Below are 23845 nucleotides of genomic sequence, written 5' to 3'. Positions count from 1 at the left end.
GCCAATTTGCAATCGTGCTTTTGCAATTGGCGATCGTGTCGTGGCAGTTTGCATTCGTACTTTTTTTCTTTTGCAAAGTGTTTGGACTTTGCATTTCGCCTGACACCTCTCGGCCACCGTACGGAGGTCTGAAGTGTGCATGCAATACCCACATACTCCCCTCCCAAGTAATTTTGTGCTTCAGTCAAAGATGAAATATTAATCATTTATTTATTTATAACAGGAAAAAAAACATTCACACAGACAGATGTATAACTGAAACAAGGAATTCACTGAAACCATTTACAGACTAAAAGCATCAAGTTATTCATTTTATGAGCATGTATTTGAAAGCATATACAACAGTAGTTATGGAACATTTTGAATACTGGGAAGACAGTAAGGTGAAAAGCCTAAAATAAACATTATTAAAATACATGACAGCTATTTAAATATTTGTACATTTCACAAGAAGCGGTCAAAAATGATTAATGTTGCAGCGACGTCCCCATTTTCCAAGCCAGAGAGGCATCTTTTGGTTTAACTTTTGAAGTAGTTAAGCTTAACGACGTTGTTAACTACACTTAATGAGCGCTCGCTGTATTGCTCCTTTGCAATTTCGCCAGCGTTGATGCTGAGGAAACATTAAAAGTAAAAGCCTTCATTTAGTGCGTGTGACAGCTCACCGCGAACACACGCTGCAAGAGTGAACTTTGACCTCCTGAGTCGCGATGAATGGCTACAATGTCTACAATTAAAGTGTTGCGTGCAAAGTTGAACGACAAATTCCGCGCGTTCGTCAACCGCTAGTCGACCTTGTCTAAAGTAATTTCCGGCGAAATCGTTAGCATCTACAATAAAGGAAAGTGTTAAGAGGGACGTGAAGTCTAGTGCAGGGGTGTCAAACTTATTCATGATCATTCGAACTCATGTGTCCATTTATGGCCAAATAAGCTAACTCACTGGCTGTCATTGACGGCGCGAGAAATCGCCCCCTCTCAGTCAAAATGGATTGGACGTCTAAGTAAATTGGACATTATCGTTGGCAAGGGCAGGCAATGAGTTGATTTTGCAATCACTTCTTAATAATTTTAGGGTAGTCACAGGTCGCTTCCTTGAAACTTTGGATTTCCTATTGAATTTTTGGGGACATTTCCAGGCTACCTCCTGTTTATTGGTTGCTTTCTGTTGATTTTAAGGCATTCCCAGGTAACTTCCTGTCGATTTCACGTCACTTTCTGTTACTTTTGGGGCATTTTTGAGTCATTTCCTTTTTAACTCATTGGCTGCCATTGACGGCGCCATTTTGACCGGGAGAGGGCGAACGAACGAATGCGCCTGCGGACACGAAACTGAGCTAAGCGCAGTAGTGCACGCACTCGATCAGACAATTCGCAAACTTCTGCTTTTAAGGCATTGATGTCAAAATAAAAGCATGCGATTATGCACATACATTATTAATGATCCACCAGGTGCCATAGGTTTGATACCCCTGGTCTTGGTCAGACTTCCGTGACACTGTTGCGTAGGGTGCAGCCCACGACCGTGGCTCCAAACGAGCAAAGTGAGGACACATTTCCAAACGCCCATAGGAACCAAAAATGCTTTACAAAAATAAAGTCAGCCCAGCAGTCAAGGGCTCAACATACAGTAGAAATAGCTGGCCTTATAAAAATATAGTGATTTATTTGTTCTGAAACAGTTCTGGTAGTGTTTGCCCAGATTTGAGGATGAGGGGGGTTAGAGGAAGGTGGGCAGAATGGGACTGGGTGATTCTCATGAAGCTAAGCTAAATAATGTCTTAGGGATATAGTCATGAAAATATGAAATGTCATGTTACGATATTGTACGATACAGCATTTACAGGTCACCTCCTGTTGATTTTGGTTTATTTAAAAGGAATTTCCCAAAATGATTAGGAAGTGACTCAAAATCCACAGGACGTTACATGTAAATGTCCTAAAATGAACAGAAAGTGACCTGTAAATGCCCACAAGACATGCTGAGGTTTCAGTGCCATCGACGGCGCTGAATGTCTAATCCAGTCAAAATGAATTGGATGTCTAGCGCCGTCAATAGCAGCCAGAGGCAAGTCAAAATAAGGCTGCTACAAAGAAAGATTGTTTGGCTTTTTGATTTTGTTAATAGTTTATGTTTTTATATACGGCTACTTTACCGTCATGTGTACTATTACATGTTTTTAGACATTAAACAATTAGATATTTTACTGCAAATAAAATATTAGGGAAGTCATACTGTTGAGTCATCCTAGCATTCTGCTATTTTAAGCTAGCTTTGGCAAATGTCCTTCATTACCGTAATGCGTAGCTTTTATGAGAATCACCCCACTAGATGCAACTTTAGGAGTGGGCGGAGGGAGGGAAGCCCTGCAGTGATTAAAGCGTCCCTCTCAGTGCTGACTGCTTTGCCCTTAAGCTGCCCTCAGTGAATGTTGAGGTTCCTGAAGTAGTCGAAGGTGGCGCCCAAAGCCCAACTGGTCTCCACGTTGTTCACCTTTTTGGCCAGCTGGGAACAAAAAAAAAACACAAATCAGGTTGACCTTATCGTCAGTAGAGTTGTCCGATAATGACTTTTTAACCGATATCCCGATATTGTCCAACTCCAAAAATCCGGTACCAATATATGCAGCCGTGGACTTAACACATTATGGCTAATTGTATTGTGATGCCGCACTAGATGCTTTAATTATGATTATGCTCACATAACAAACCCCAAGCATCTTAGTGTGGAGACAGTTAATGGTTAATAAGCATAACTAAGCCTGTCGCAATATGCAATAAGTCAAAAATTGCATGGTAAATAAAAATGAGGTCAGTAATTTTCCCAGCTACAATATATCGCCACGTGGTGTGTTTCCGTGTGCTGCGTGCACATGGCACGCATGCGTGCTGATTACATATGAGACTCCAGTTCCTTTAACAGATATTTATTGGTCATCAATGCACCGTAGAAGTTCAGACATAAAAAAAGAAAAGACATCTATATGAAACATTGTAAAACATTATCATTGCTCCATTAACGCTAATGGAAAAAGACAATGTATGCACTACGATAGCCTGCAATAAAACTTTGGCAGTCTTCTCCAAAACACAAACTTGCAGTTAAAAGGTGATACTCAAACGTGAAAACTCGCTGGTTTACGCATTTGCAAACGAAGCGAAAAATAGAAAAATCGTGAACTGACACCACATGCATGACGAAAATAGATGACAAGTGCACTTTTTTACTGCATGTAAAGCTTACGGTTAGTGGCTTAGTGAACTGACTTCCGGTGAACATTTCAAAATATAAGCACGTCATAAAGATGTCTGGAATTACTCTCATGTATTTCCGATTCAACACTAAGATAGCTTTAAAGTGACACCCATTATGAAAAATCTAATTGGCAATGAATAATGTTGCTTCAAATTTGCTAACTAGCACTTTGCAGGACAAGATGACAGTCATTTTTGATCACTTTTGGAGGGCTCTAATTGGCAAAAAAACATGGCGTTGGGTTTTACGCTTGAAACATATTCTACATACACTTAGCTAGCTTTCAAATGACAAGTTATGCATTGTGTGTGCATTTTAATGTTATTATTTTTAATATAGTTTTGTTTTTAGGATAAAAGCAAATATTGCATTTAAATAGGCTATTCGATTGGATGTATTGTCACTGTCATTGTTGAATTGGTTTTAAAAATTTGACAACAATATCGCATATCGTCAATAATTTATGAGACAATGTATCGCCTACTAAAATTTGTTATCGCGACAGGCCTAAGTATAACTGCTGTGCTATGCCGTGACCATTCCTTGTACAAAGGCAGAAGGCTTGTACATTCACTTTGAAAGCGATATGCATATTGGCCCAAAACCAATCATGAAAAACCGATGTCGATATTCTGTGATAAAATTTTACAATGCTTTTATCGGCCAATAATGGGACAGCGCTAATCGTCATATTTTATATAGTTTATTAGGCGGGGTTCCGCTGTGATTAGACGTACCTGGAGGACAGTGTTGTCCTTGAAGCCGAAGCCCTCTTTGAGCAAACAAGTGATGTATGTCATGTCCATACAGAGGAAGGGGCTGATGGCACGGTATTTGGTCATTTTGTTGCACACTGCCAAGGCAAACAAAGCAACATGGGTCAGGTTTAAAGAGAAATTAAATTAATGGAAGATAAGAGTCAGTCATGATTTCCAGTCTTGTTGACCCTTTCACTTACCCTCTTTGGCCCGCTTCTTAAAATCCCTCACTTCAATTGCACCGCCTCGGTTGCTGTCTGTGGAAAAAAAAAACGACAATTCAAATCATTTATCCTTTGTCGGGCACGTTTTTAATTCATTTCCTGCCATTGACTAAGCCTGAAAGATATTGGGGGGAAAAAACTATATAATATACAATATGTAATAATGTACAAAATATCCCAGACTTCCCAGTGTTACACGCGCAGACATTTTTTTTTACATCCAGTTCGTGGCTTCCAGGTGGGTTTAATTGAAAATGATTTAATGCTTTTCCTGCTGAGTATTATCATCACCAAGTTGGCGTTGTCCTTGTAGACGCTCCCATATGTGGTTGTCTTTGTTCATTTGAAATGGTTGGGAAAGGAAGGGCGTAGGTTTGCATAAAGACAGTAGGGACATAACACTACCAACTTTTCAGGATGCTCAAATTGTCCCCACCAACTTTTAAGCAACCTTATATGGATGATATAATAAATTCAGTTATATAGATCATTTAGGTTGTAATCCCATATGTTGTACGGATAGAATTTACCCTACCATTATTAAGTGCATTATTTTGATTATGTTCAAACTTAAGAATTACCCCTTTTCACTCACTGAATGTACCTGCCCCCCCTCCCTCAAACGCACGTTTGATTGGCTGATGACTTGACCCACCCCGACAGAAATATTAGTAGAGTACATGTCGATAATACGCCGCCTCTTCTACCCCCTTCGAAGAGGAGGGATATTAGAAGTTTTTCTCGGCCAGCAACAGCCACTGTACAGTGCCTTGCAAAAGTATTCGGCCCCCTTGAACCTTGCAACCTTTCGCCACATTTCAGGCTTCAAACATAAAGATATAAAATTTTAATTTTTTGTCAAGAATCAACAACAAGTGGGACACAATCGTGAAGTGAAACAAAATTTATTGGATAATTTAAACTTTTTTAACAAATAAAAAACTGAAAAGTGGGGCGTGCAATATTATTCGGCCCCCTTGCGTTAATACTTTGTAGCGCCACCTTTTGCTCCAATTACAGCTGCAAGTCGCTTGGAGTATGTTTCTATCAGTTTTGCACATCGAGAGACTGACATTCTTGCCCATTCTTCCTTGCAAAACAGCTCGAGCTCAGTGAGGTTGGATGGAGAGTGTTTGTGAACAGCAGTCTTCAGCTCTTTCCACAGATTCTCGATTGGATTCAGGTCTGGACTTTGACTTGGCCATTCTAACACCTGGATACGTTTATTTTTGAACCATTCCATTGTAGATTTGGCTTTATGTTTTGGATCATTGTCCTGTTGGAAGATAAATCTCCGTCCCAGTCTCAGGTCTTGTGCAGATACCAACAGGTTTTCTTCCAGAATGTTCCTGTATTTGGCTGCATACATCTTCCCATCAGTTTTAACCATCTTCCCTGTCCCTGCTGAAGAAAAGCAGGCCCAAACCATGATGCTGCCACCACCATGTTTGACAGTGGGGATGGTGTGTTCAGGGTGATGAGCTGTGTTGCTTTTACGCCAAACATATCGTTTTGCATTGTGGCCAAAAAGTTCAATTTTGGTTTCATCTGACCAGAGCACCTCCTTCCACATGTTTGGTGTGTCTCCCAGGTGGCTTGTGGCAAACTTTAAATGACACTTTTTATGGATATCTTTGAGAAATGGCTTTCTTCTTGCCACTCTTCCATAAAGGCCAGATTTGTGCAGTGTACGACTGATTGTTGTCCTATGGACAGACTCTCCCACCTCAGCTGTAGATCTCTGCAGTTCATCCAGAGTGATCATGGGCCTCTTGGCTGCATCTCTGATCAGTTTTCTCCTTGTTTGAGAAGAAAGTTTGGAAGGACGGCCGGGTCTTGGTAGATTTGCAGTGGTCTGATGCTCCTTCTATTTCAATATGATTGCTTGCACAGTGCTCCTTGAGATGTTTAAAGCTTGGGAAATCTTTTTGTATCCAAATCCGGCTTTAAACTTCTCTACAACAGTATCTCGGACCTGCCTGGTGTGTTCTTTGGTTTTCATAATGCTCTCTGCACTTTAAACAGAACCCTGAGACTATCACAGAGCAGGTGCATTTATACGGAGACTTGATTACACACAGGTGGATTCTATATATCATCATCGGTCATTTAGGACAACATTGGATCATTCATAGATCCTCACTGAACTTCTGGAGTGAGTTTGCTGCACTGAAAGTAAAGGGGCCGAATAATATTGCACGCCCCACTTTTCTGTTTTTTATTTGTTAAAAAAGTTTAAATTATCCAAAAAATGTTGTTCCACTTCACGATTGTGTCCCACTTGTTGTTGATTCTTGACAAAAAAATTAAATTTCATATCTTTATGTTTGAAGCCTTAAATGTGGCGAAAGGTTGCAAGATTCAAGGGGGCCGAATACTTTTGCAAGGCACTGTAAGTAATTTAAAAAGATGCCAATGTTGCGGATGTGTGAAACGCACCACTAATTTTGTTGCTGAAAGTCTGGCCTGCATCAGAGTTAGCATAACATTAAACTGTGTGAGCTTGCTAACCTCCAAAACTCGAGTAGGAAGCTGCTTAGAGAGAAGTGTCCTTCTGTTTGTGTTCTCTACTGTTAACGTTAATTAAACTGTAAGAAATAGTAGTAGCTAGGTCTGCTGGAAACTATAGAACACAGAAGGGTGCTGCATAACCTCAAATGTTGCTCACACAACACTACATACAACATAATCATAATTAACTATCTACATAAAAAATTACTTATATTTTTGGATGCCGCGAGCTACCCACACTAGCGTTGCAATCAACTGGTCGATCATGATCTACGTAATGAGCACCCCTGATTTATTATATCAATTAATTATGTTCATATTCATCAGAAATGCAGCCCTGACCCTCGTTCACCCAATCTGTTTGGTCTTATTAATGTCCCATCCCGAGCAAAAGTGTACATGCAGGTTATGCTGTTATATCGTCCCTACCAATGTTGAGACCAAACCTACGCCATTGTTGGAAACCTTTATTTAGTTTTGGACTAAAACTCTTGAATTTCAGAGACAAAAACATTTTAAGTAAGTGTCAACTAAAACTAGAGGAAATTTGTATGAGATTTCGTCGACTAAAACTAGACGAAGACGAACACATGTTGAAATGACTAAAATATGACTACGACTATTTTCGGCCAAAAGACTAAGACTAAAACAAAAATTGAAAGGGCTGCCAAAAACAACACTGCGTGAGCTAGTCGTTGTCGTGAGCCTTGTATCACAAATCGTATTGCTGTACTTACTACGCAGTGATACCTACTCCAACACAATAAGCCCAGGTGTCACACTGAGTGAGTATAAATCGGATTTTAAAACGTGTTTGTTCAATCCCTATTCAAAACACAACCTTCTGTTGCAAGGGCGTAGCATTGGTAGGGACGATATAACAGCATGACCTGCATGTACACTTTTTGCTCGGGATCGGACATTAATAAGACCAAACAGATTGGTTGTCAGGGCTACATATCTCACGAATATGAACCTTTTTTTTTTTTTTTAATGTACATAGTTAATTATGATTATGTTGTGTGTATGTTGTGTTGTGTGCGCAACATATGAGGTTATGTAGCACTCCTCTCTCTCTAAGCAGCTTCTTGCTCACGTTTTTCTAGTTCTATAGTTTCCAGCATAGTTCATTACATTTCTCACAGTTTAATTAACGTTAACAGTAGAATACACAAACATAAGGACACTTCTCTCTAAACAGCTTCCTACTTGAGTTTTGCAGGTTAGCGAGTTGACACAGTTTAATGCTATGTTAACTCTGATGCAGGTCGGACTTTCAGTACCAAAATTAGTGGTGTGTTCCCCACCTCCACAACATTGGCATCTTTTTAAATTAATTACAGTGGCTGCTGCTGGACAAAAAAAAAATCTAATATCCCTCCTTTTCGATGCTAGTTGAGGAGGCGGCATTTTTTTTTTTTTTTTTTTTTTACATGTATTTCTGTTGGGGCTGTGTGAGTGCGAGCATGTGTGTGTGTGTGTGTGTGTGTGTGTGTGTGTGTGTGTGTGTGTGTGTGTGTGTGTGTGTCAGGGGTGGGTCAAGTCATCAGCCAACGACACGTGCGATTGAGGAGGAAAAAATGGACCAGCGCATTCAGCAAGTGAAATGGGGTGAATGTGAGTTTGAACATAATGCAAATAGTGGTAAGGTCAATTCTATCCTAGCAACAGAGGGGAAGACAATCTAAATGACCTATAAACTGAACTCTCATGCATATAAGGTTGCTTAAAAGTTGGTAAGAACAATTTGAGAATTCTGAAAAGTTGCTAGTGTTATGTCCTTACCGTCCCTATGCAAACCTACGCCCTTGTTCTGTGATTAATACGTATAAGCTACAGAAGTTCATTTTTTGCTGGTGGCGTGCCTTGGGATTTTTTTTTTTTTTTTTTAATGAAAAAACTGACCTGCATGATCCAAAATGTGATGTCAACGTATGTTTTTTTTTGCTCTTTTTTAATGACCAAAAATAGTTTGCACAATAAAGAGTTAAGCGAATAGAAGGCGACTCTTTTATTTAAGTCAGACTCACCGATGAGGCCGGATTCCACAGCTCTGTCGAAGTAGTAGGAAAAAGCATAGAACACGCTGCTGCCTTTCACCTCGTAAGGCTGATGCACGATTCCTTTGATGACCTTCATGACCTCGTAGTAGCACAGCTTGTAGCCCGCGTAACCTGGAGCCAAGTAGAGTAGCCCAAGTCAGCCAGAGGCTAAAAATTGGGGTTCTGCCACATGATATACGAGAGGGTAAGCCCTAAAGTGTTTCAAATTGTGTCGCTATGACCGATGTGCTGACAAGAGTGGCGTCTATTTTTACCGCATAATTGTGAGCGGTCCAGATCGAGCCACTCGTTACATTCACACGCACCAGAGAGAAAAAAAAATAAAAATGTAGGGACTAGTCTACTGCGGTGTGGGATTGACGGCTGTATTTGTGTAGGTTTTCCTTTGATTTAAATATAAGGTAGGAGATGCAACACGTGTTTGGCGCCTGCTGCTGGAATGTTTTCATGTGACTGTATAAAAATGTGCTAGTGTGTTTGAGGAGCCCTGCTACAAGTATGACCGGACTGGACTTACCGTCTGGAACTCCACTGACATGGTAGGTGGTTCCACCAAAAGTCACATCTTCTCTAAACTTCTTTGGGAGACAGGAACTGGTGAAGACTTTCCACTCCAGACCTAAGATGTTAATTAAAAAAAAAAATGAAAAAGCCCATTTAAAAAAAAAAAATGGTACACCATATTGTATACTGCAGGGGTGTCAATAGTGATGTGACAAAACATCAAAAACGTTATAATGTGATCCCTCGTTTTTCGCGGTTAATGGGGACCAGAACTCCCTGCAATAAGTGAAAAAACGCGAAGTAGCGTCCCCCACATCCCCGAAAAGAATTTTTTTTTTTTTTTTGCTTTTTGTATTCTATGTATTTATTCAGATTTACCATCAGCTCCCAATGCTCCAAGAGTTGCCAATCGAGCTGCGTACAGTCCATTTCCAAGGTAGCTATAAGGTGAATAGATCATGGTAAGATTTTTGAAACGGTTACACAAATCATTTTTATTTGAAAACCTTACCTGTGGGTGTAGAGCTGATATGTACTATTGAACAAGTTGAACTTGGCAATGTAACTATGTGGAGCGGATTGGACGGTTTTCTATAGGACAGAAATGCATTTAGCGCTATATTTTCATTGATCGCTCTAAACATAACAATCAGACACAGCCTCATTTTTTCACCTTTGACTTTGGAAGGAAGGTGATCTGTGTCGAGCCGCCTCCCAAGTCCAGGATGCCTACTGTCCTCTTTGTATTGGAATACAAGTGGCCTAAAGTTTGGCAGAAAAAAGACATTGGAGACAATCAGACACCATCCACAGATTATCTTTGTTTCTCCTTGTTAACAGGAATTTTAGTCATCTATTTTTTTGGGGGGGATCCGGAAAAATGCACGTGAGCAATTACAGTCATACCGTAATTTTCGGACTATAAGCCGCTACTTTTTCCCTCCGCTTTGAACCCTGCGGCTTATAGTCCATTGCGTCTACTATATGGATTTTGCTGGCCCAGAAGACATACCATAATTTTCATATTATAAGGCGCACCTGACAATAAGCCGCCACCAACCAAATTTTAGACAAAAACAGAAATTGTTCATACAGAAGATAAGCCACACTGGACTATGAGCTGCAGGTGTCCTCACTCTTTAATGAGACAATTATACCAAAAGATGTTTACCGTAACACTTTTTTTGACAGCGACATCATAAGACTGTCATATGACCAAATGAATCCCCATGAGGCTTTGAACGAATTGGCTGCAAAGTTTCATTGCTTCAAGAGGCTTCATTTGGCCATCACTGCTCCCTTAAGGGAGACAGTCAACCTCTGCTGTCAACACTGTTGTCGTCCAACATGCCTCCTAGCATGCATTGCAGCGCTACAGATGTAAATAACGATCAAAATTCATGTTCTGTGCTAGTTATGGTATTTGGTAACACTCTATTTGACAGTGGCGCCATAAGACTGTTATAAGACCATCCCAATAATGACATGACATTTTCATGAGCATTAATAAATGCTTGTAACATGTCGTTACTGCTATCTGGGACATTATCTCACTTTTGTATGGATGTAAAAGATGAAACCTGGGCATAAATGAAGCTAGTGACATAATTTGCCAGATGACACTTAATGACATATGTCCATCATATGCCCATGATATTTTCATGTCATAATTATGACGATCTTATGGCAGTCTTATACCACCGCTGTCAAATATAGTGTTACCTATTACACTGGACTTAAGCCCCTGGATTCAAAATGAGGGAAAAAAGTAGCGGCATATAGTCCGAAAATTACGGTATATCTTTCGTACGGTTGTTACAACATTTCAGTTTCAATATAATTCGATATTTTTATCGGGATACGATATTTGATTACTCAGTTATGTATTTGTTTTTGGGCTATCACAGGTTAAGTGAATTTTGCTTTCATTGGTTAATTTGATTCTGCACGACTCTTGATAGTAATGGAGGATTTTTTTTTTTCATTTTACTTGTTAACCGATTGGCTGCCATTGACTGTGCTTGACGTCCAATCTATTTGGAGTTTTGCTAGCGAATGCACTTTCATTCGCTGCCACTCTCCCAGTTCAAATGGAATGGACATCTAGTAGTCATGAACTCTTTTAAAGAAGTTAAATTTTTCATCGTCCAATGGCACTGAACGAGTTCCTAAAAAACACTTAAAAAAAAAAAATTAGGTACAGTACTAGCGAAAATGGTATTGAGGATTCTTTTGAGTATAGATATCGAGTTGAAAATATAGTATCGTGGCAACAGTAGTGTTTAGGCATGACTAGCCCTGAGGCTTATCGTCCAGTGCGGCTTATACATGAACAAATCATTTTCTTGTCAAATTTGGTAGGTGGGGCTTATAGTCCTGTGCGGCTTATCTATGGACAAATGCCGTAATTGTATCAAATTTGTGGGTTGCGGCTTATAGTCCAAAAATTACGGTATTTTTTAAATGAATGACCAGTAAAAAATGTGACTAGTCATTATATGTTTTTGAGAAGCTGTTTGGAAACTGATGACCTCAGACAGGACACGAGCATCTTTCCAAACCCGGATTTGAGTGTACACTAGAGACTCGGATAAGAACGTTGTGACCACTAACTCCAGCGAAGCAAAACACAAGCGATGTCTTACCTGTGAGGAAATTGACCGTGACCCAAGCCAGAACTCCTGGAACGACACAAATGTGCAAATATCTGCATTAGCTGTGAATACAACACTGCACATATGACCTCAACGCAGTGGCATCCAAAAGGCCGTAGCAAATTATGAAAATATCTTGAATATGGCCTGCAAAAGAAGCCTTAGTTCAGCCTACATTGTTGTCCTTCTCAGCTTTAACATTAGATTAAACAGTGCCTCTCCATTAGCTCAGGGGTCAAAACCTGACAACCGTTTAGAATGTCAATATTTTGGGGTGCTCACAGTTTTTTGCAACAAGAACTACTTTTCAAGGAGAAACCTCCTGCGATCTACCTTTTTTTCCCCCAGTGACCTAAGTGTAGGTAAAAAAAAAAAAAAGTAAATGACATTCAGATGTCATTTAACTGGCTGTCCTGTTTATCAATTAAGTGATTGGATGGACGATGGGCTTATGTGTATTTCAGTGGTGGATGCTGGGCTTTCAATCAGGGAAAGTTCAAAGCAAGTCTGCCTGTGAGTGCTCTGTGACGATGGAGGGGCTCAGCGACACTTACTGCTCGGTAGGGTAAGGAACGAAAAGAAAAATGCCAGAAGTCAGTTACATTGGTAAAAAAACGCCGAAATAAACTCATTTTTTCACTAGTTGTTAACAAAGCAAATGTCACTAGGATGATTTGGAAAGTCTCCGGTTCAACTCAGAACAACGGAGTGAAAATTGACATATGCCTCCAGCGGGTGTTAATACATTGCAAAAACTCAAAATCTTAGCAAGAATATTTGTCTAATTTCTAGTAAAACAAACATCTAATCACTGTTAAAAGAGACAATCCCTTAACAACTAAAATTTGAGCAAGAGATATGGTCTTATTTTTAGACTATAGATCTTAAATAAAATTTGTTAATCCAGGAAATCTTAAAAGCTTTTTTTTTTAGTCAAATCTTCCTCAAAACGAGCATTTGTTTAATATGTCAAAATCATTTTCAAATGTTTGAGTTATTTGTAAAAGAGGAGTTATTTTAAGAGATAGACCCAACTTGTTTCAAGAAAATGTATACTTTGTAATGAAAAGCATGCACGTTTCGTGTACACGTCTGTAGCGCATCAATTTCATCACAATATGATACGAAATTGATTCTTTCAATAGCAATATGGTATTTGCTGTTATTACAAAGTCTGCCACGATTCATGTAGTACAACAAGTACATGTACTACAAGTATGTGTATTCGTACGACAAGTACATGTACTACAAGTACATGTGTACTTGTACTACAAGTGCGTAAACGTGTGTGTACTTGTACTATATGTACTTGTAAACAAGTAAATATACAGTGGTATGAAAAAGTATCTGAACCTTTTGGAATTTCACACATTTCTGCATAAAATCACCATCGAATGTGATCTGATCTTTGTCAAAATCACACAGATGAAAAAACAGTATCTGCTTTAACTAAAACCACCCAAACATTTATAGGTTTTCATATTTTAATGACAAGATAATGCAAACAATGACAGAAGGCTAAAAAATAAGTAAGTGAACCCTCTGCCTAAGGAAACTTAAATAGCAATTGAAACCAATTTTTACCAAACATTTAAGTCAGGTGCGTGCCCAATCACTGATGAGTGGTTTAAAGCTGTCCTGCGCACTATAAAACAAACAACTGATAAGAAATGTCTTAATGAGAAGCATTGTCTGATGTGCATCATGGCTCGGTCAAAAGAGCTGTCTGAAGACCTGCTATCAAGGATTGTTGATTTGTATAAAGCTGGGAAAGGATACAAAGCCTGGTCTGGATGGAAAGTCTGGATTTTCATCAATCAACAGTCAGAGAAGTTGTCTACAAATGGAGAGAGTTTGGCACAGTTGCTTCTCTCTCAAGGAGTGGCCGTCCACCAAAGATGACGCCAAGAGTTCAGCGCAGAATTCTCAGAGAGGTTAATTAAAAAAAAAAGAGCCCTAGCGTGTCTGCTAAAGACTCACAGAAATCACTGGCACAGTCCAATATCTCTGTGCACACGTCAACTATATGTAAAACTATGGCCAAGACTGGTGTTCATGGGAGGACTCCACGGAGGAAGCCACTGCTGTCTAAAAAAACATTGTTGCTCGTTGAATGTTTGAAATAAGGCACTTGGACACGTCACTGAAGTTTTGGCAAAATATTTTATGGACTCATGAAACCAAAGTTCAATTTATTGGGAGTAACAACGTCATTTGTAGAGGAAAAATGTAACAACAGCTCACCTACATCAACACCGCATCCCCACCGTAAAGCATGGTGGAGGTAGCATCATAATTTGGGGCTGTTTTGCTTCCTCAGGGCCTGGACAACTTCCAATCATTAATAAAAGAAGTAATTCAAAGGTTTATCAGGATGATTTACAGGAATACCTGTGGCCGTCTGTCAGACAGTTGAAGCTCAAAAGAGGATGGATGCCGCAACAAGACAATGATCCAAAACACAGAAGTAAATCAACTTCAGAATGGTTTCAGAAGAACAAAATACACGTTCTGGAGTGGCCAAGTCAAAGTCCAGACTTGAACCCCATTGAGATGCTGTGGCATGACCTAAAGACAGAGATTCATGCCAGACATCCCAGGAATCTGACCGAACTACAGGAGTTTTGTAGAGAGGAATGGGCCAAGATTAGTCCTGATCGATTTGCTAGACTGATTTGCAGCTACAGGAAGCGTCCGGTTGAAGTTATTGCGGGGCCACAAAATATTAAATATGATGGTTCACTTACTCATTTTCCCCCCATTTTCATTGTTTGCATACTATCCTCATTAAAATAGGAAAACCTATAAATGTTTGGGTAGTTTTCGTTAAAGCAGACAGTTTTTTCATCTGTGCAATTTTGACAACGATCAGATCCCATTTGATGGTGATTTTATGCAGAAATGTGAGAAATTCCGAAAGGTTCAAATACTTTTTAATACCACTGTACTATAGCTACTACAAGAATGTGTACGTGTACTACAAGTACTTTGTACGTGTACTTTAAGTACTTTGTACGCGTGTACTTATAATACAAGTAAAAGTAGTATTAACAGCTTGTTGTATGACTATTATGATTCTAATATTAGGCCTGCAAAGCTAGATCATAGTGTTACAGGCTTGTTAAGAGGCTCAAAATAAACATGTAATTCTAAGTATACAGTGCCCTCCATAATTATTGGCACCCCTGCTTAAGATGTGTTTTTTAGCTTCTAATATATATTTTTTTAATTCAAATCATATGGGACCTTAATGGAAAAAAAGAGAAAAATCCAACCTTCAATACAAGTGCATTTATTCAGTGGGGAAAAAATCCCACATAAAGAAATAATTATTTGACATCAAATAATGTGTGTCACAATTATTAGCACCCCTGGTGTTAATACTTTGTACAACCCCCTTTTGTCAACAAAACAGCACCTAATCTTCTCCTATAATGTTTCACAAGATGGGAAAAGACAGAAATAGGGATCTTCAGCCATTCCTCTTTGCAGAATCTCTCTAAATCATCCAGAGACCTGGGTCCTCTCCACTGTTCTCTTCAGCTCACCCAGCAACAGATTTTGATTTAAAATGTCCTGGTATTTCAAAGTATTCATGATGTCATGCACCCTAACAAGGTTCCCAGGGCCTTTGGAAGCGAAACAGCCCCACAGCATCGCTGACACACCCCCATACTTCACAGTGGGTATGAGGTGCTTTTCAGCATGCGCATCTTTCGCGGCACGCCAGACCCACTTAGATTGTTTGTTGCCAAAAAGCTCAATCTTGGTCTCATCTGACCAAAGCACATGCTCCCAGTTGAAGCCTGGGAGAGCCTGGGAGACCAAGATTGAGCTTTTTGGCAACAAACACTCTATATACAATACTCTCTATAATAAGCCTGAAAATACTCATTTTAAGCAATACTGGCTTGTTATAGGGTTTATAAGGAGTATGAGGCGTAATATTCGCCCAAAGACATTTTAAAATAAAACTAGTTAAAGTTAAGGAAGCACAGCGTCCACACTGTTTAAAGGAGTGTGAAGCTGCGCGAATGAATAAAAAGCAAGCAGCATCATAACCAGTGATAAGATAATTCTGAACCAAGGTTGAGCGCGATGTAGCATATATTTCGTCAATGACATGTACACACAACAGTATACATTTGATCTCTTATTTTTTGACATTTTGGAGGAATCTAAGCTTCGCTTGCAGTCTTAGAGCAATCACCTATCGTCTGATTTGTTTTTGTTGTTGTTATTCAGTAAAATTCAACTGTATTTGTGTAGCTTCGGATAGCAACTACAAAGGTCTGCAGCAATATCGCACAACAACACATAATTAAGCATTGCACTATCTATCCACACTAGCGTTGTGATCGACTGGTAGATCGCGATCGACATAATGAGCACCCCTGCTTAACATATTATCCAAAGGTTTTACATAAAATAGTAGACTGTTAGAACTCTGTCTTTGTTCTGCAAAGTTTGTTTCAGTAGTGTAAATTCAACATACCTTCATTTGTTCCATTCATAATAGTGACGCTGTTACTTGGCACGTAGAAGGGAGACTCCTCAAAAACATGCCGCACCTGCAGCAAAATTCGAAGTTTTTAAAGGTGCTATGAAATACAACAGCAAGTGGCTTTAAAATGATAGCAGAGCATATTTCTGACACGAATCCAACCAAAAAAGTGACAGAAAAGGCTTAATAATGAAATTAAATCTTTAATTTGTTTTCCTTTCTCAGCTTGCCTTGCCAAATCTCCAAACAGAAGATGCCCCATCCAGAATGAGCTGCAGATTTTTGCAATCTTCTAGCATGCTATCTATAGGCGCACTATTCTCTTGTTGCCGTGTGACCATTCTGTCATCCTGTCAGCATGTACTACACTGCAAATTGATAATGTCTTAAACTGATTATTTTTCTTAAATCTAGTCAAATCATTTTGCCTCATCTTGTTTTGAGTGTTAAAGACTTGTTAACAGGTTAATACATCAGATTATTCCATTTTCTACAGTATAAATATATATTGCTATTTGTTTTTATTAAGCCCATACATCTACAAGGCAGTCATTTTTCACGTAAATCATTTCATATAATGTTTTGAACAATATCTTTTCTTGATTTAACAACATTTCTGACCAACAACTTTTTTAAAGATTAAATATACTAATTTATTGCTTAAAATGCATCTGTTAACCTTATTTTCAGATAGCTATTTTCTTATTTCAAGAAATCTAAGTGAGTTAAGTATACTTGAAGCACTGGCAGATAATTTTACTTATTATATGGGGCTATGCTATGGCAAAGGCCCAGATAGTAAAATTGTATTTCTTTTTTTTGAATGGCGTTTCTTCGGCACGCCGCACAGACCGAACCGTCTGACCAATCAGCACCGTTCGAATATCGAAACGACCAGAATTTTCCCGTGACACGGGTACTTTTTTGAATGACCCTGAAAATTGTTATGTTCGCCCAGTAATGCCGATTTTCTAATTTTTTTTTTTTTTTTTTTTTTTTTTTCAAAATGATAGTTGTCCTACAAAATTCCGGGACGATGAGGGGCATAAAGATTAATTACAGAATTCGGAAAAAAATTACGGTTCCCCCGAAATTTGCCAAAAAACTGTCCCATTTATTTCTAATAGGATGCCAATGACAGCCATGTAAGTCCAAATTTCCAATGACATTTACTTAGCATTGACGCCCAAGTACACAGATGCTATTGACGGCCATTTATGTCGCTTCTATTGATGCCAATGTATATGGACTCCATTGACGCATATGTGAGTCGATGCCATTGACGGTCATGGACGTCCAAATTTCCCATTCATTTCCAATGGCATTTACTTTGGTTAATGCCTTTGACGGCCATGTATGTCGATTCTATTGATGCCAATGTACTTGGATTCCATTGACGCATTTGGAAGTCGATGCCATTGACGGCAATGGACTTTCAAATTTCCTGTTCATTTCCAATGGCATTTAGTTTTGTCAATTCCTTTGACGGCCATATATGTCGATTCAATTGATGCCAATGTACTCGGATTTCATTGACGCATATGTAAGTCGATGCCATTGACGGTCATGGACTTTCAAATTTCCCATTCATTTTCAATGGCAAAAAACTGCCTCCAAATCAACAGGGTGATTATATTATAATTACCAAATATCAATAGGACTTGTCCCCCAAATGTCCCCAAATCAAGAGGAAGTGACCTGTTATGAGCAGGATATGTCCCCAAATCAACAGGAAGTGACCTGCTATGACCAGGACATGTCCCCGAAATGTCGCCAAATCTACTGGACGTCACCTGATATCAATAGGACATGTCCCCAAATCAAAAGGAAGTGACCTGATATGACCAGGAAGTGCGCCCAAAATGTCCCCAAATCAACAGGAAGTGACCTGATATTGTACCAGAAATGTCCCCAAATCTACCTGGGCGGGGCTAAGATATGTAAGATATGTATGCTAAGATCTGTATCTGCCCACAACAAAGCCCCATAGTAATTTCTCCAGAAAATGCAGTTTCTAGTAGATTTACACCGAAAACAAGGGAATTTAACCTGTTTTAAGGGGATGTTTTTTGCAATGTAGCTAACGCAGCACTAGAATGCTATCACCAATTCTGGTTGTGATGCCACAATCAGAATTGCTGAAAACAAGTGGATGTCCTCTGATCCATTGTTTTGGGTGGAATAACTATGAAATCAGCCAGATTTCAGTGCCAAATTAGTTTTTCTAAATATAAAATTACAATAATGCAGTCATTTTAATTTTTTGATATGATCACTCACCATTAGGGGTTGACAATACCAGTATTTTGAAAATGGGATATATTACGTAATTTTATTGTCAAAAAAGGTTATCGATATGCTCCCAACAAGAATCCATGTATCGTTTTTAAAAAGTGTCACTGTTGCATTCTTGCATTAGAATACCTTAGCTAACTGGCTGCCATTGATGGCGCTAGACATCCAATTCATTTTGACTAGATTGGATTGGACATCCAATTCATTTTGACTAGATTGGATGTCTAGCGCTGTCATTGGCACTGAAACTAGAACATTCACAGCCAGTCTTTTGTGGGCATTTTCAGGTCACTTCTTGTTCATTTTAGAGCATTTAAAGCTTTCTTCCTGTTGATTTGGAGTCACTTCCTATTCATTCAGGGACATTCTTGAGTCATTTCCTTTTCAGTTCCCCAAAATCAATAGAAAGTGACCTGTAAATGCCTCAAAATTAACATGAAGTGACCTGTAAGGGCCCAAAAAGGAAAAGGAAGTGACGGAAAATCAACAGGATATGACATGAATTGCCGCACAATGAACTCATTGCCTGGCACTGATGGCCATAGCCGTCCAATCCGTTTGAAGTGTGAGGGAATGGCATTAAATGAACGAATCTTTCCACCCTACCACTTCAAATGGATTGGACGCCCACTAGTGATAACTCATTCAAATTCAAGGCAGAAGGATGAAAACAGCTTGTTTTTTTGTTTATTCGGTTTTTTTGGTTTTTTTTTTTAGAATATCCCAGGACAATTTCCTGACCCATGTATCGACATTATCGCCATATCATGAGATCATCGTTATCGTGAGCCTTGTATCGCAAATCGGATTGTATCGTTCCCATCACTAGTCACCATTTGATAGCACTGTTAAGTTGTTGACAGAGGCAGTAGTAACGAATGAGAAAAATGACACGAGTAAGCCACGAGCACTGGCTACGACAGTAGCAGATCAAATACTTGAAATGACAGCACCGCAACAGCTGTTCCTTTTTTTTCTTGCAACATCACAGCCACCAAATGGGCAGAGTCGTTCCCTATTTTTTCCCCCCAGTGACACTTGTAAGCACTTAGCGGTTTCTCATCCCGCTCCTCGGCGGGCCGGCTGGTGTTTGTGCCAGAACGTCTGAGGGCAGCGGGAAGAGCGCGCCTCACCTCGTTCAGAAGAGCGTTGGCCTTGTCCTCGGGCAGCAGGCGCAGACCCGCCGTGGCCTTCAGGACAACCGGGGTCCTCTTCCATTCCTCCTCTGGCACGGTCTTTTTGGCTATCTTCAGCAATTGACGCACCGTGTTGCCGCCCTGAGAAGGAGATAGCAAGTTTGACTCGGAATGCAGAGAAAATGCGATGGCAGCTTTGCTGTGATGGTTGGTATAGCAGATAACTTCCTGTTGATGTTGTGTCATTTCAAATGGCCAATTTTTCTGTGGAGTACATTGTCCAGCCCTCAGGGGTCCCTTTAATAGAGCAACTGCCTGACTTGACTGTCCGCTAGCCCCGCCTCTGGCCATAACCAGTGATCCCTCACTACGTCGCGCTTCAAAAGCTTTTTTCAATTAAAAAAAAAATACTGTATTTTATTTTAAAATATTAAGCCATAGTATGAATTTATACAGTAAATGTACAAATCGTTATTTTCTTTTATACTAGTATATATCTCATTGATATCATAATTATTACATTTGCAGTGCTGAAAAACCATTAAAAAAAATACATATACATATAAGGTTGTTGTTGTTTTTTTTTATTATACTTTGGGTGCAAAAAACATTGTTTTCCAATGCTGTTAAATCTGAATAAATACATTGAACACACCGAAAAAAATAAATAAATAAGCTCCGCCTTTACTTCGCAGACTTTTGATTTTCGTGTCTCCATTAACCCCCAAAAAAGAGGGATCACTGCATTTCTGTCTTTACTCATTTTAATGTTATTGTTCATTCAGTGCCTGATCTTTATGAGATTAACGGGGTTTTTTTTTATTTTTTTATGACCAAATATAGTCAATTTCCCTTTAAAGAGTAATCACACTTTTCTTTTTTCTCAAACAGAAAAAAGTATGTAGAAAATACATATACACAAGATTTACAGTATCTGTACATTTGTAAATGTATGCTATACATATTTTATAGTAATCACTGCAATTCTTTCACTAAATTGCGAAGCTCAAGTCGTAGTGTTTCTTTCTGTTTTAGGGTCCACTCTGCACAATAAAACATTTACTTTCTAAATTTTAGCTAGAACTCACTATTACATTTGGATTTGGATACATTTGGATAACATTTTTATGCAAGAATATATATATATATATATATATATATATATATATATATATATATATATATATATATATATATTTTTTTTTTTTTTTTTTTTTTTTTTTTTTTTTTTAAAACCCTTACAGGGCACTCATTTAACTTGTTGGATGCCATCGACGGCACCGGACGTCTAATCCATTTTTGTTACCGTCAGTGACACTGAAACATTCACAAGCCCCTCCTATCAATTTATTCCTGGTTTTATCCATTTTAATGTCATTTAGTTTTTATGAATATTGTATTCTGTTCGGGTCACAATTGACCGGTTTTCATATTTGATTATGCAAAAATCAGTGGTACTTTTTTCATATCCAAAAGAGGTCAATCTTAATCCGAAAACAACATACTGCAAAGGTTTAGTATTTTACGGCTGAGTTAATTCATAGATGAAATTTAATCCATTCGCAAAAATTTGGGCATATTTCAAACAGAACACAAGGGTTCCTGTATATGTTTATTTAAGATTATAAAAATGGTAACATTTTAATTGACCGTGGCATCATAAGACAGTCATAATTATGACATGACACTGTCATGAGAATTAATGAATGCTTATGACAGATGGCATTGAAAAATAAGCATTCACAGCCTATCCTCCTAGTTTCAATGAATTGGACATCTATGCATGTCAATGGAGGGCAATGAGTTAAATATTGTGGGGGAAAAAACTTACTTACTGGGAGCCATAAAGGCAGTATATTTATGTTTTTAATCATTTTAATTTTTCTTTTTTTTGTAATATTTTATTTGACAGCAGCGTTATAAGACTGTCATAATTATGTCATGACAATGTCATGAGAATTAATGAATGCTTATGACAGATGGCATTGAAATATAGGCATTCAGAGCCTATCTTCCTAGTTTCAATAAATTGAACATCTGTGCTTGTCAATGGAGGGCAATGAGTTAAATATTGGGGGGGGGGGGGGGGTTACTTACTGGGAGCCATAAAGGCAGTATATTTCTCTTTTTAACCATTTTAATGTTATCAATTTTTTTTTGTTTTTTGTAACATTTTTATTTGACAGCTGCGTCATAAAAACAGTCATAGTTATGACATGGCTCTGGCATGATCATGAGTGAATACTTATGATACATGTCATGAAGTGTCATTTGGCCAATGAATCACTTTGAATGGATGTAAAAGATGCGGACTGGACATAAATTGTCATAAGCATTCATTAATGTTCATTACAGTGTCAGAATTATAACAGTCTCATGACACCACGGTCAAATGAAGTGTTTCCCCCAAAACCAATAATAATTCATATATATTTTTAAAATGTAATAATGATTGATAATATTTACTTCTTTATTTTTTCAATTACCAAAAATAGTAACTTGCCCTGTAAATGGTTAAATGTCTTGAGTGTAAAAAAAATAATTTGTCACTTGCTCTTTTTAAAGATCTTAAATGTCAACTTTTGAATAGTTGTCCACTGTCCTTGAAAGGGTTCATCATAATAATAAATAATATTGCAAATGAAACAAACAAACAAACAAAAAAGCATACCTCCTCAGGGTTGTCTTTATAAGCAGAGAGACCAGGTTTCACTGCATGGTACATTTCATTGTCCAGAACTGGCAGCTCAACTATAACAGGGGAAAAAACTGGAATCAGCATTAGTGAGTCAACAGATGAGCAATTAAAACTAGTCCGTATTTGCGCTTGTTAAAAATAGAAAGTAAATAGAACAGGAACCACGGGGAACTACTTTTCCAGCTGGCAATTTTTAGACAGCATCACGTCACGCAAGGCTCATGACAAATAAAAAGTCAACCTCAGCTACTTTTAGAAGCGCTCTTGCCGGGGTTGCACGTACCTGGGTCTTTTTGAATGAATTTATAAATGTGGATTCTGGTGCCGGTGCTTCCCGCGTCAAACATGATGCCGTGGAAGACCCGGGGGGCGGGGAGCGCTGGAGGCGCCGCCCGGTGGTAAGACTCGGGCGCCGGATGGGCGACTTCGGGCTGCCGGTGGAAAACCTCCGGTAAGGACTGGATGTCTTCGGGTCTCGGGTGGAGGACGTGCGGGATGATGGGGTGCCTCGGCACGCCGGGATGCGGGGCTGCTGCGCGCGGCGGCGGGTTCACCACCTCCGGGATTTGGTTCTCCATGTTGGAGGGCAGCTGGCGGAAGCGGATGTAATGCGGGAAGTAGCGGTGGGGCCGGTAGTAGGTCGCCTCGGCTACGAGGCTCCCCGCCAGGAGCCCCAAGAAGAGCGACAGGAGATGGCTCGGCGCGGCCATGGCTTGAAAAGAGGAGAGGAGAAGTAGGAAGATGCTGCGCTAAAAAAGTTGAGTGCTCAGCAGAGTGGATGCACACAGGACTGTCCCCGCGTGTGTTTACACTATATAAAGACATATGGGCTTGGCGAGGGGCCACACCGAGAGCAGCAGTCCTCCAATCCTGTGGCGGTCCATCCCCACTCCATCCAGTCCCCCCTCTTGTTGGAAGTTAAACTAGAGACTACCTGCCTCTGACTTTTTTTTTTTTTCACTCAGAAGGAGGAGGCTGCTGCTGCTTATTTTGGGCTATGTTTTCCCTTCTCATCTTTACTGGATGTGGAGGTCCCCCTTTCTAGGAAAGGAGAGAGGGAGGGGCCATAATGAATAGATGAGGGGGCAATATTCTATATATACAAATTGCAGCTGAAGTGCTCTGGTCACGAAGGCAACTGCCGCGAGAACAAAAACAAACTTAAAAATGCTCGGTTATGGATGTTCCGATGATTATTTTAAGAGTTTACAACTTTCAGGATATATTGGGGAACTACACAACT

The 23845-nt window shown here is 39.3% G+C and overlaps 1 protein-coding gene across 1 annotated transcript; it reads right to left on the bottom strand.

The window, feature by feature from the left end:
- Positions 1–229: 229 nt before the first annotated feature.
- On the bottom strand, positions 230–23495 carry entpd5a (ectonucleoside triphosphate diphosphohydrolase 5a). Its single transcript, XM_057858525.1, has 13 exons — positions 22886–23495; positions 22576–22655; positions 19902–20045; positions 16465–16540; positions 11961–11996; positions 9989–10077; positions 9827–9906; positions 9694–9755; positions 9329–9430; positions 8779–8922; positions 4214–4270; positions 3993–4108; positions 230–2505 (listed from the first exon to the last, which is right to left on the bottom strand). Exons 1-13 carry the CDS (start codon positions 23310–23312, stop codon positions 2422–2424), a joined length of 1497 nt encoding a protein of 498 aa, XP_057714508.1. The 5' UTR covers positions 23313–23495; the 3' UTR covers positions 230–2421.
- Positions 23496–23845: the final 350 nt, after the last annotated feature.

This window comes from Corythoichthys intestinalis, chromosome 15 (genome assembly GCF_030265065.1).
Source record: "Corythoichthys intestinalis isolate RoL2023-P3 chromosome 15, ASM3026506v1, whole genome shotgun sequence".
NCBI lineage: Eukaryota > Metazoa > Chordata > Actinopteri > Syngnathiformes > Syngnathidae > Corythoichthys > Corythoichthys intestinalis.
Note: the sequence above shows the minus strand (reverse complement) of the source record. Positions and strands in the feature narration are given on the sequence as shown.

Excerpts from the sequence above, each read along its gene's own strand:
- entpd5a (XM_057858525.1), bottom strand. The coding sequence starts at position 23,312 with ATGGCCGCGCCGAGCCATCTCCTGTCGCTCTTCTTGGGGCTCCTGGCG. Across the intron at positions 22,656-22,885 it reads ATTCATTCAAAAAGACCCAG|TTGAGCTGCCAGTTCTGGAC; the intron begins GTACGTGCAACC and ends CCCCTGTTATAG. Across the intron at positions 8,923-9,328 it reads TGTCAGTGGAGTTCCAGACG|GTTACGCGGGCTACAAGCTG; the intron begins GTAAGTCCAGTC and ends ACTTGGCTCCAG.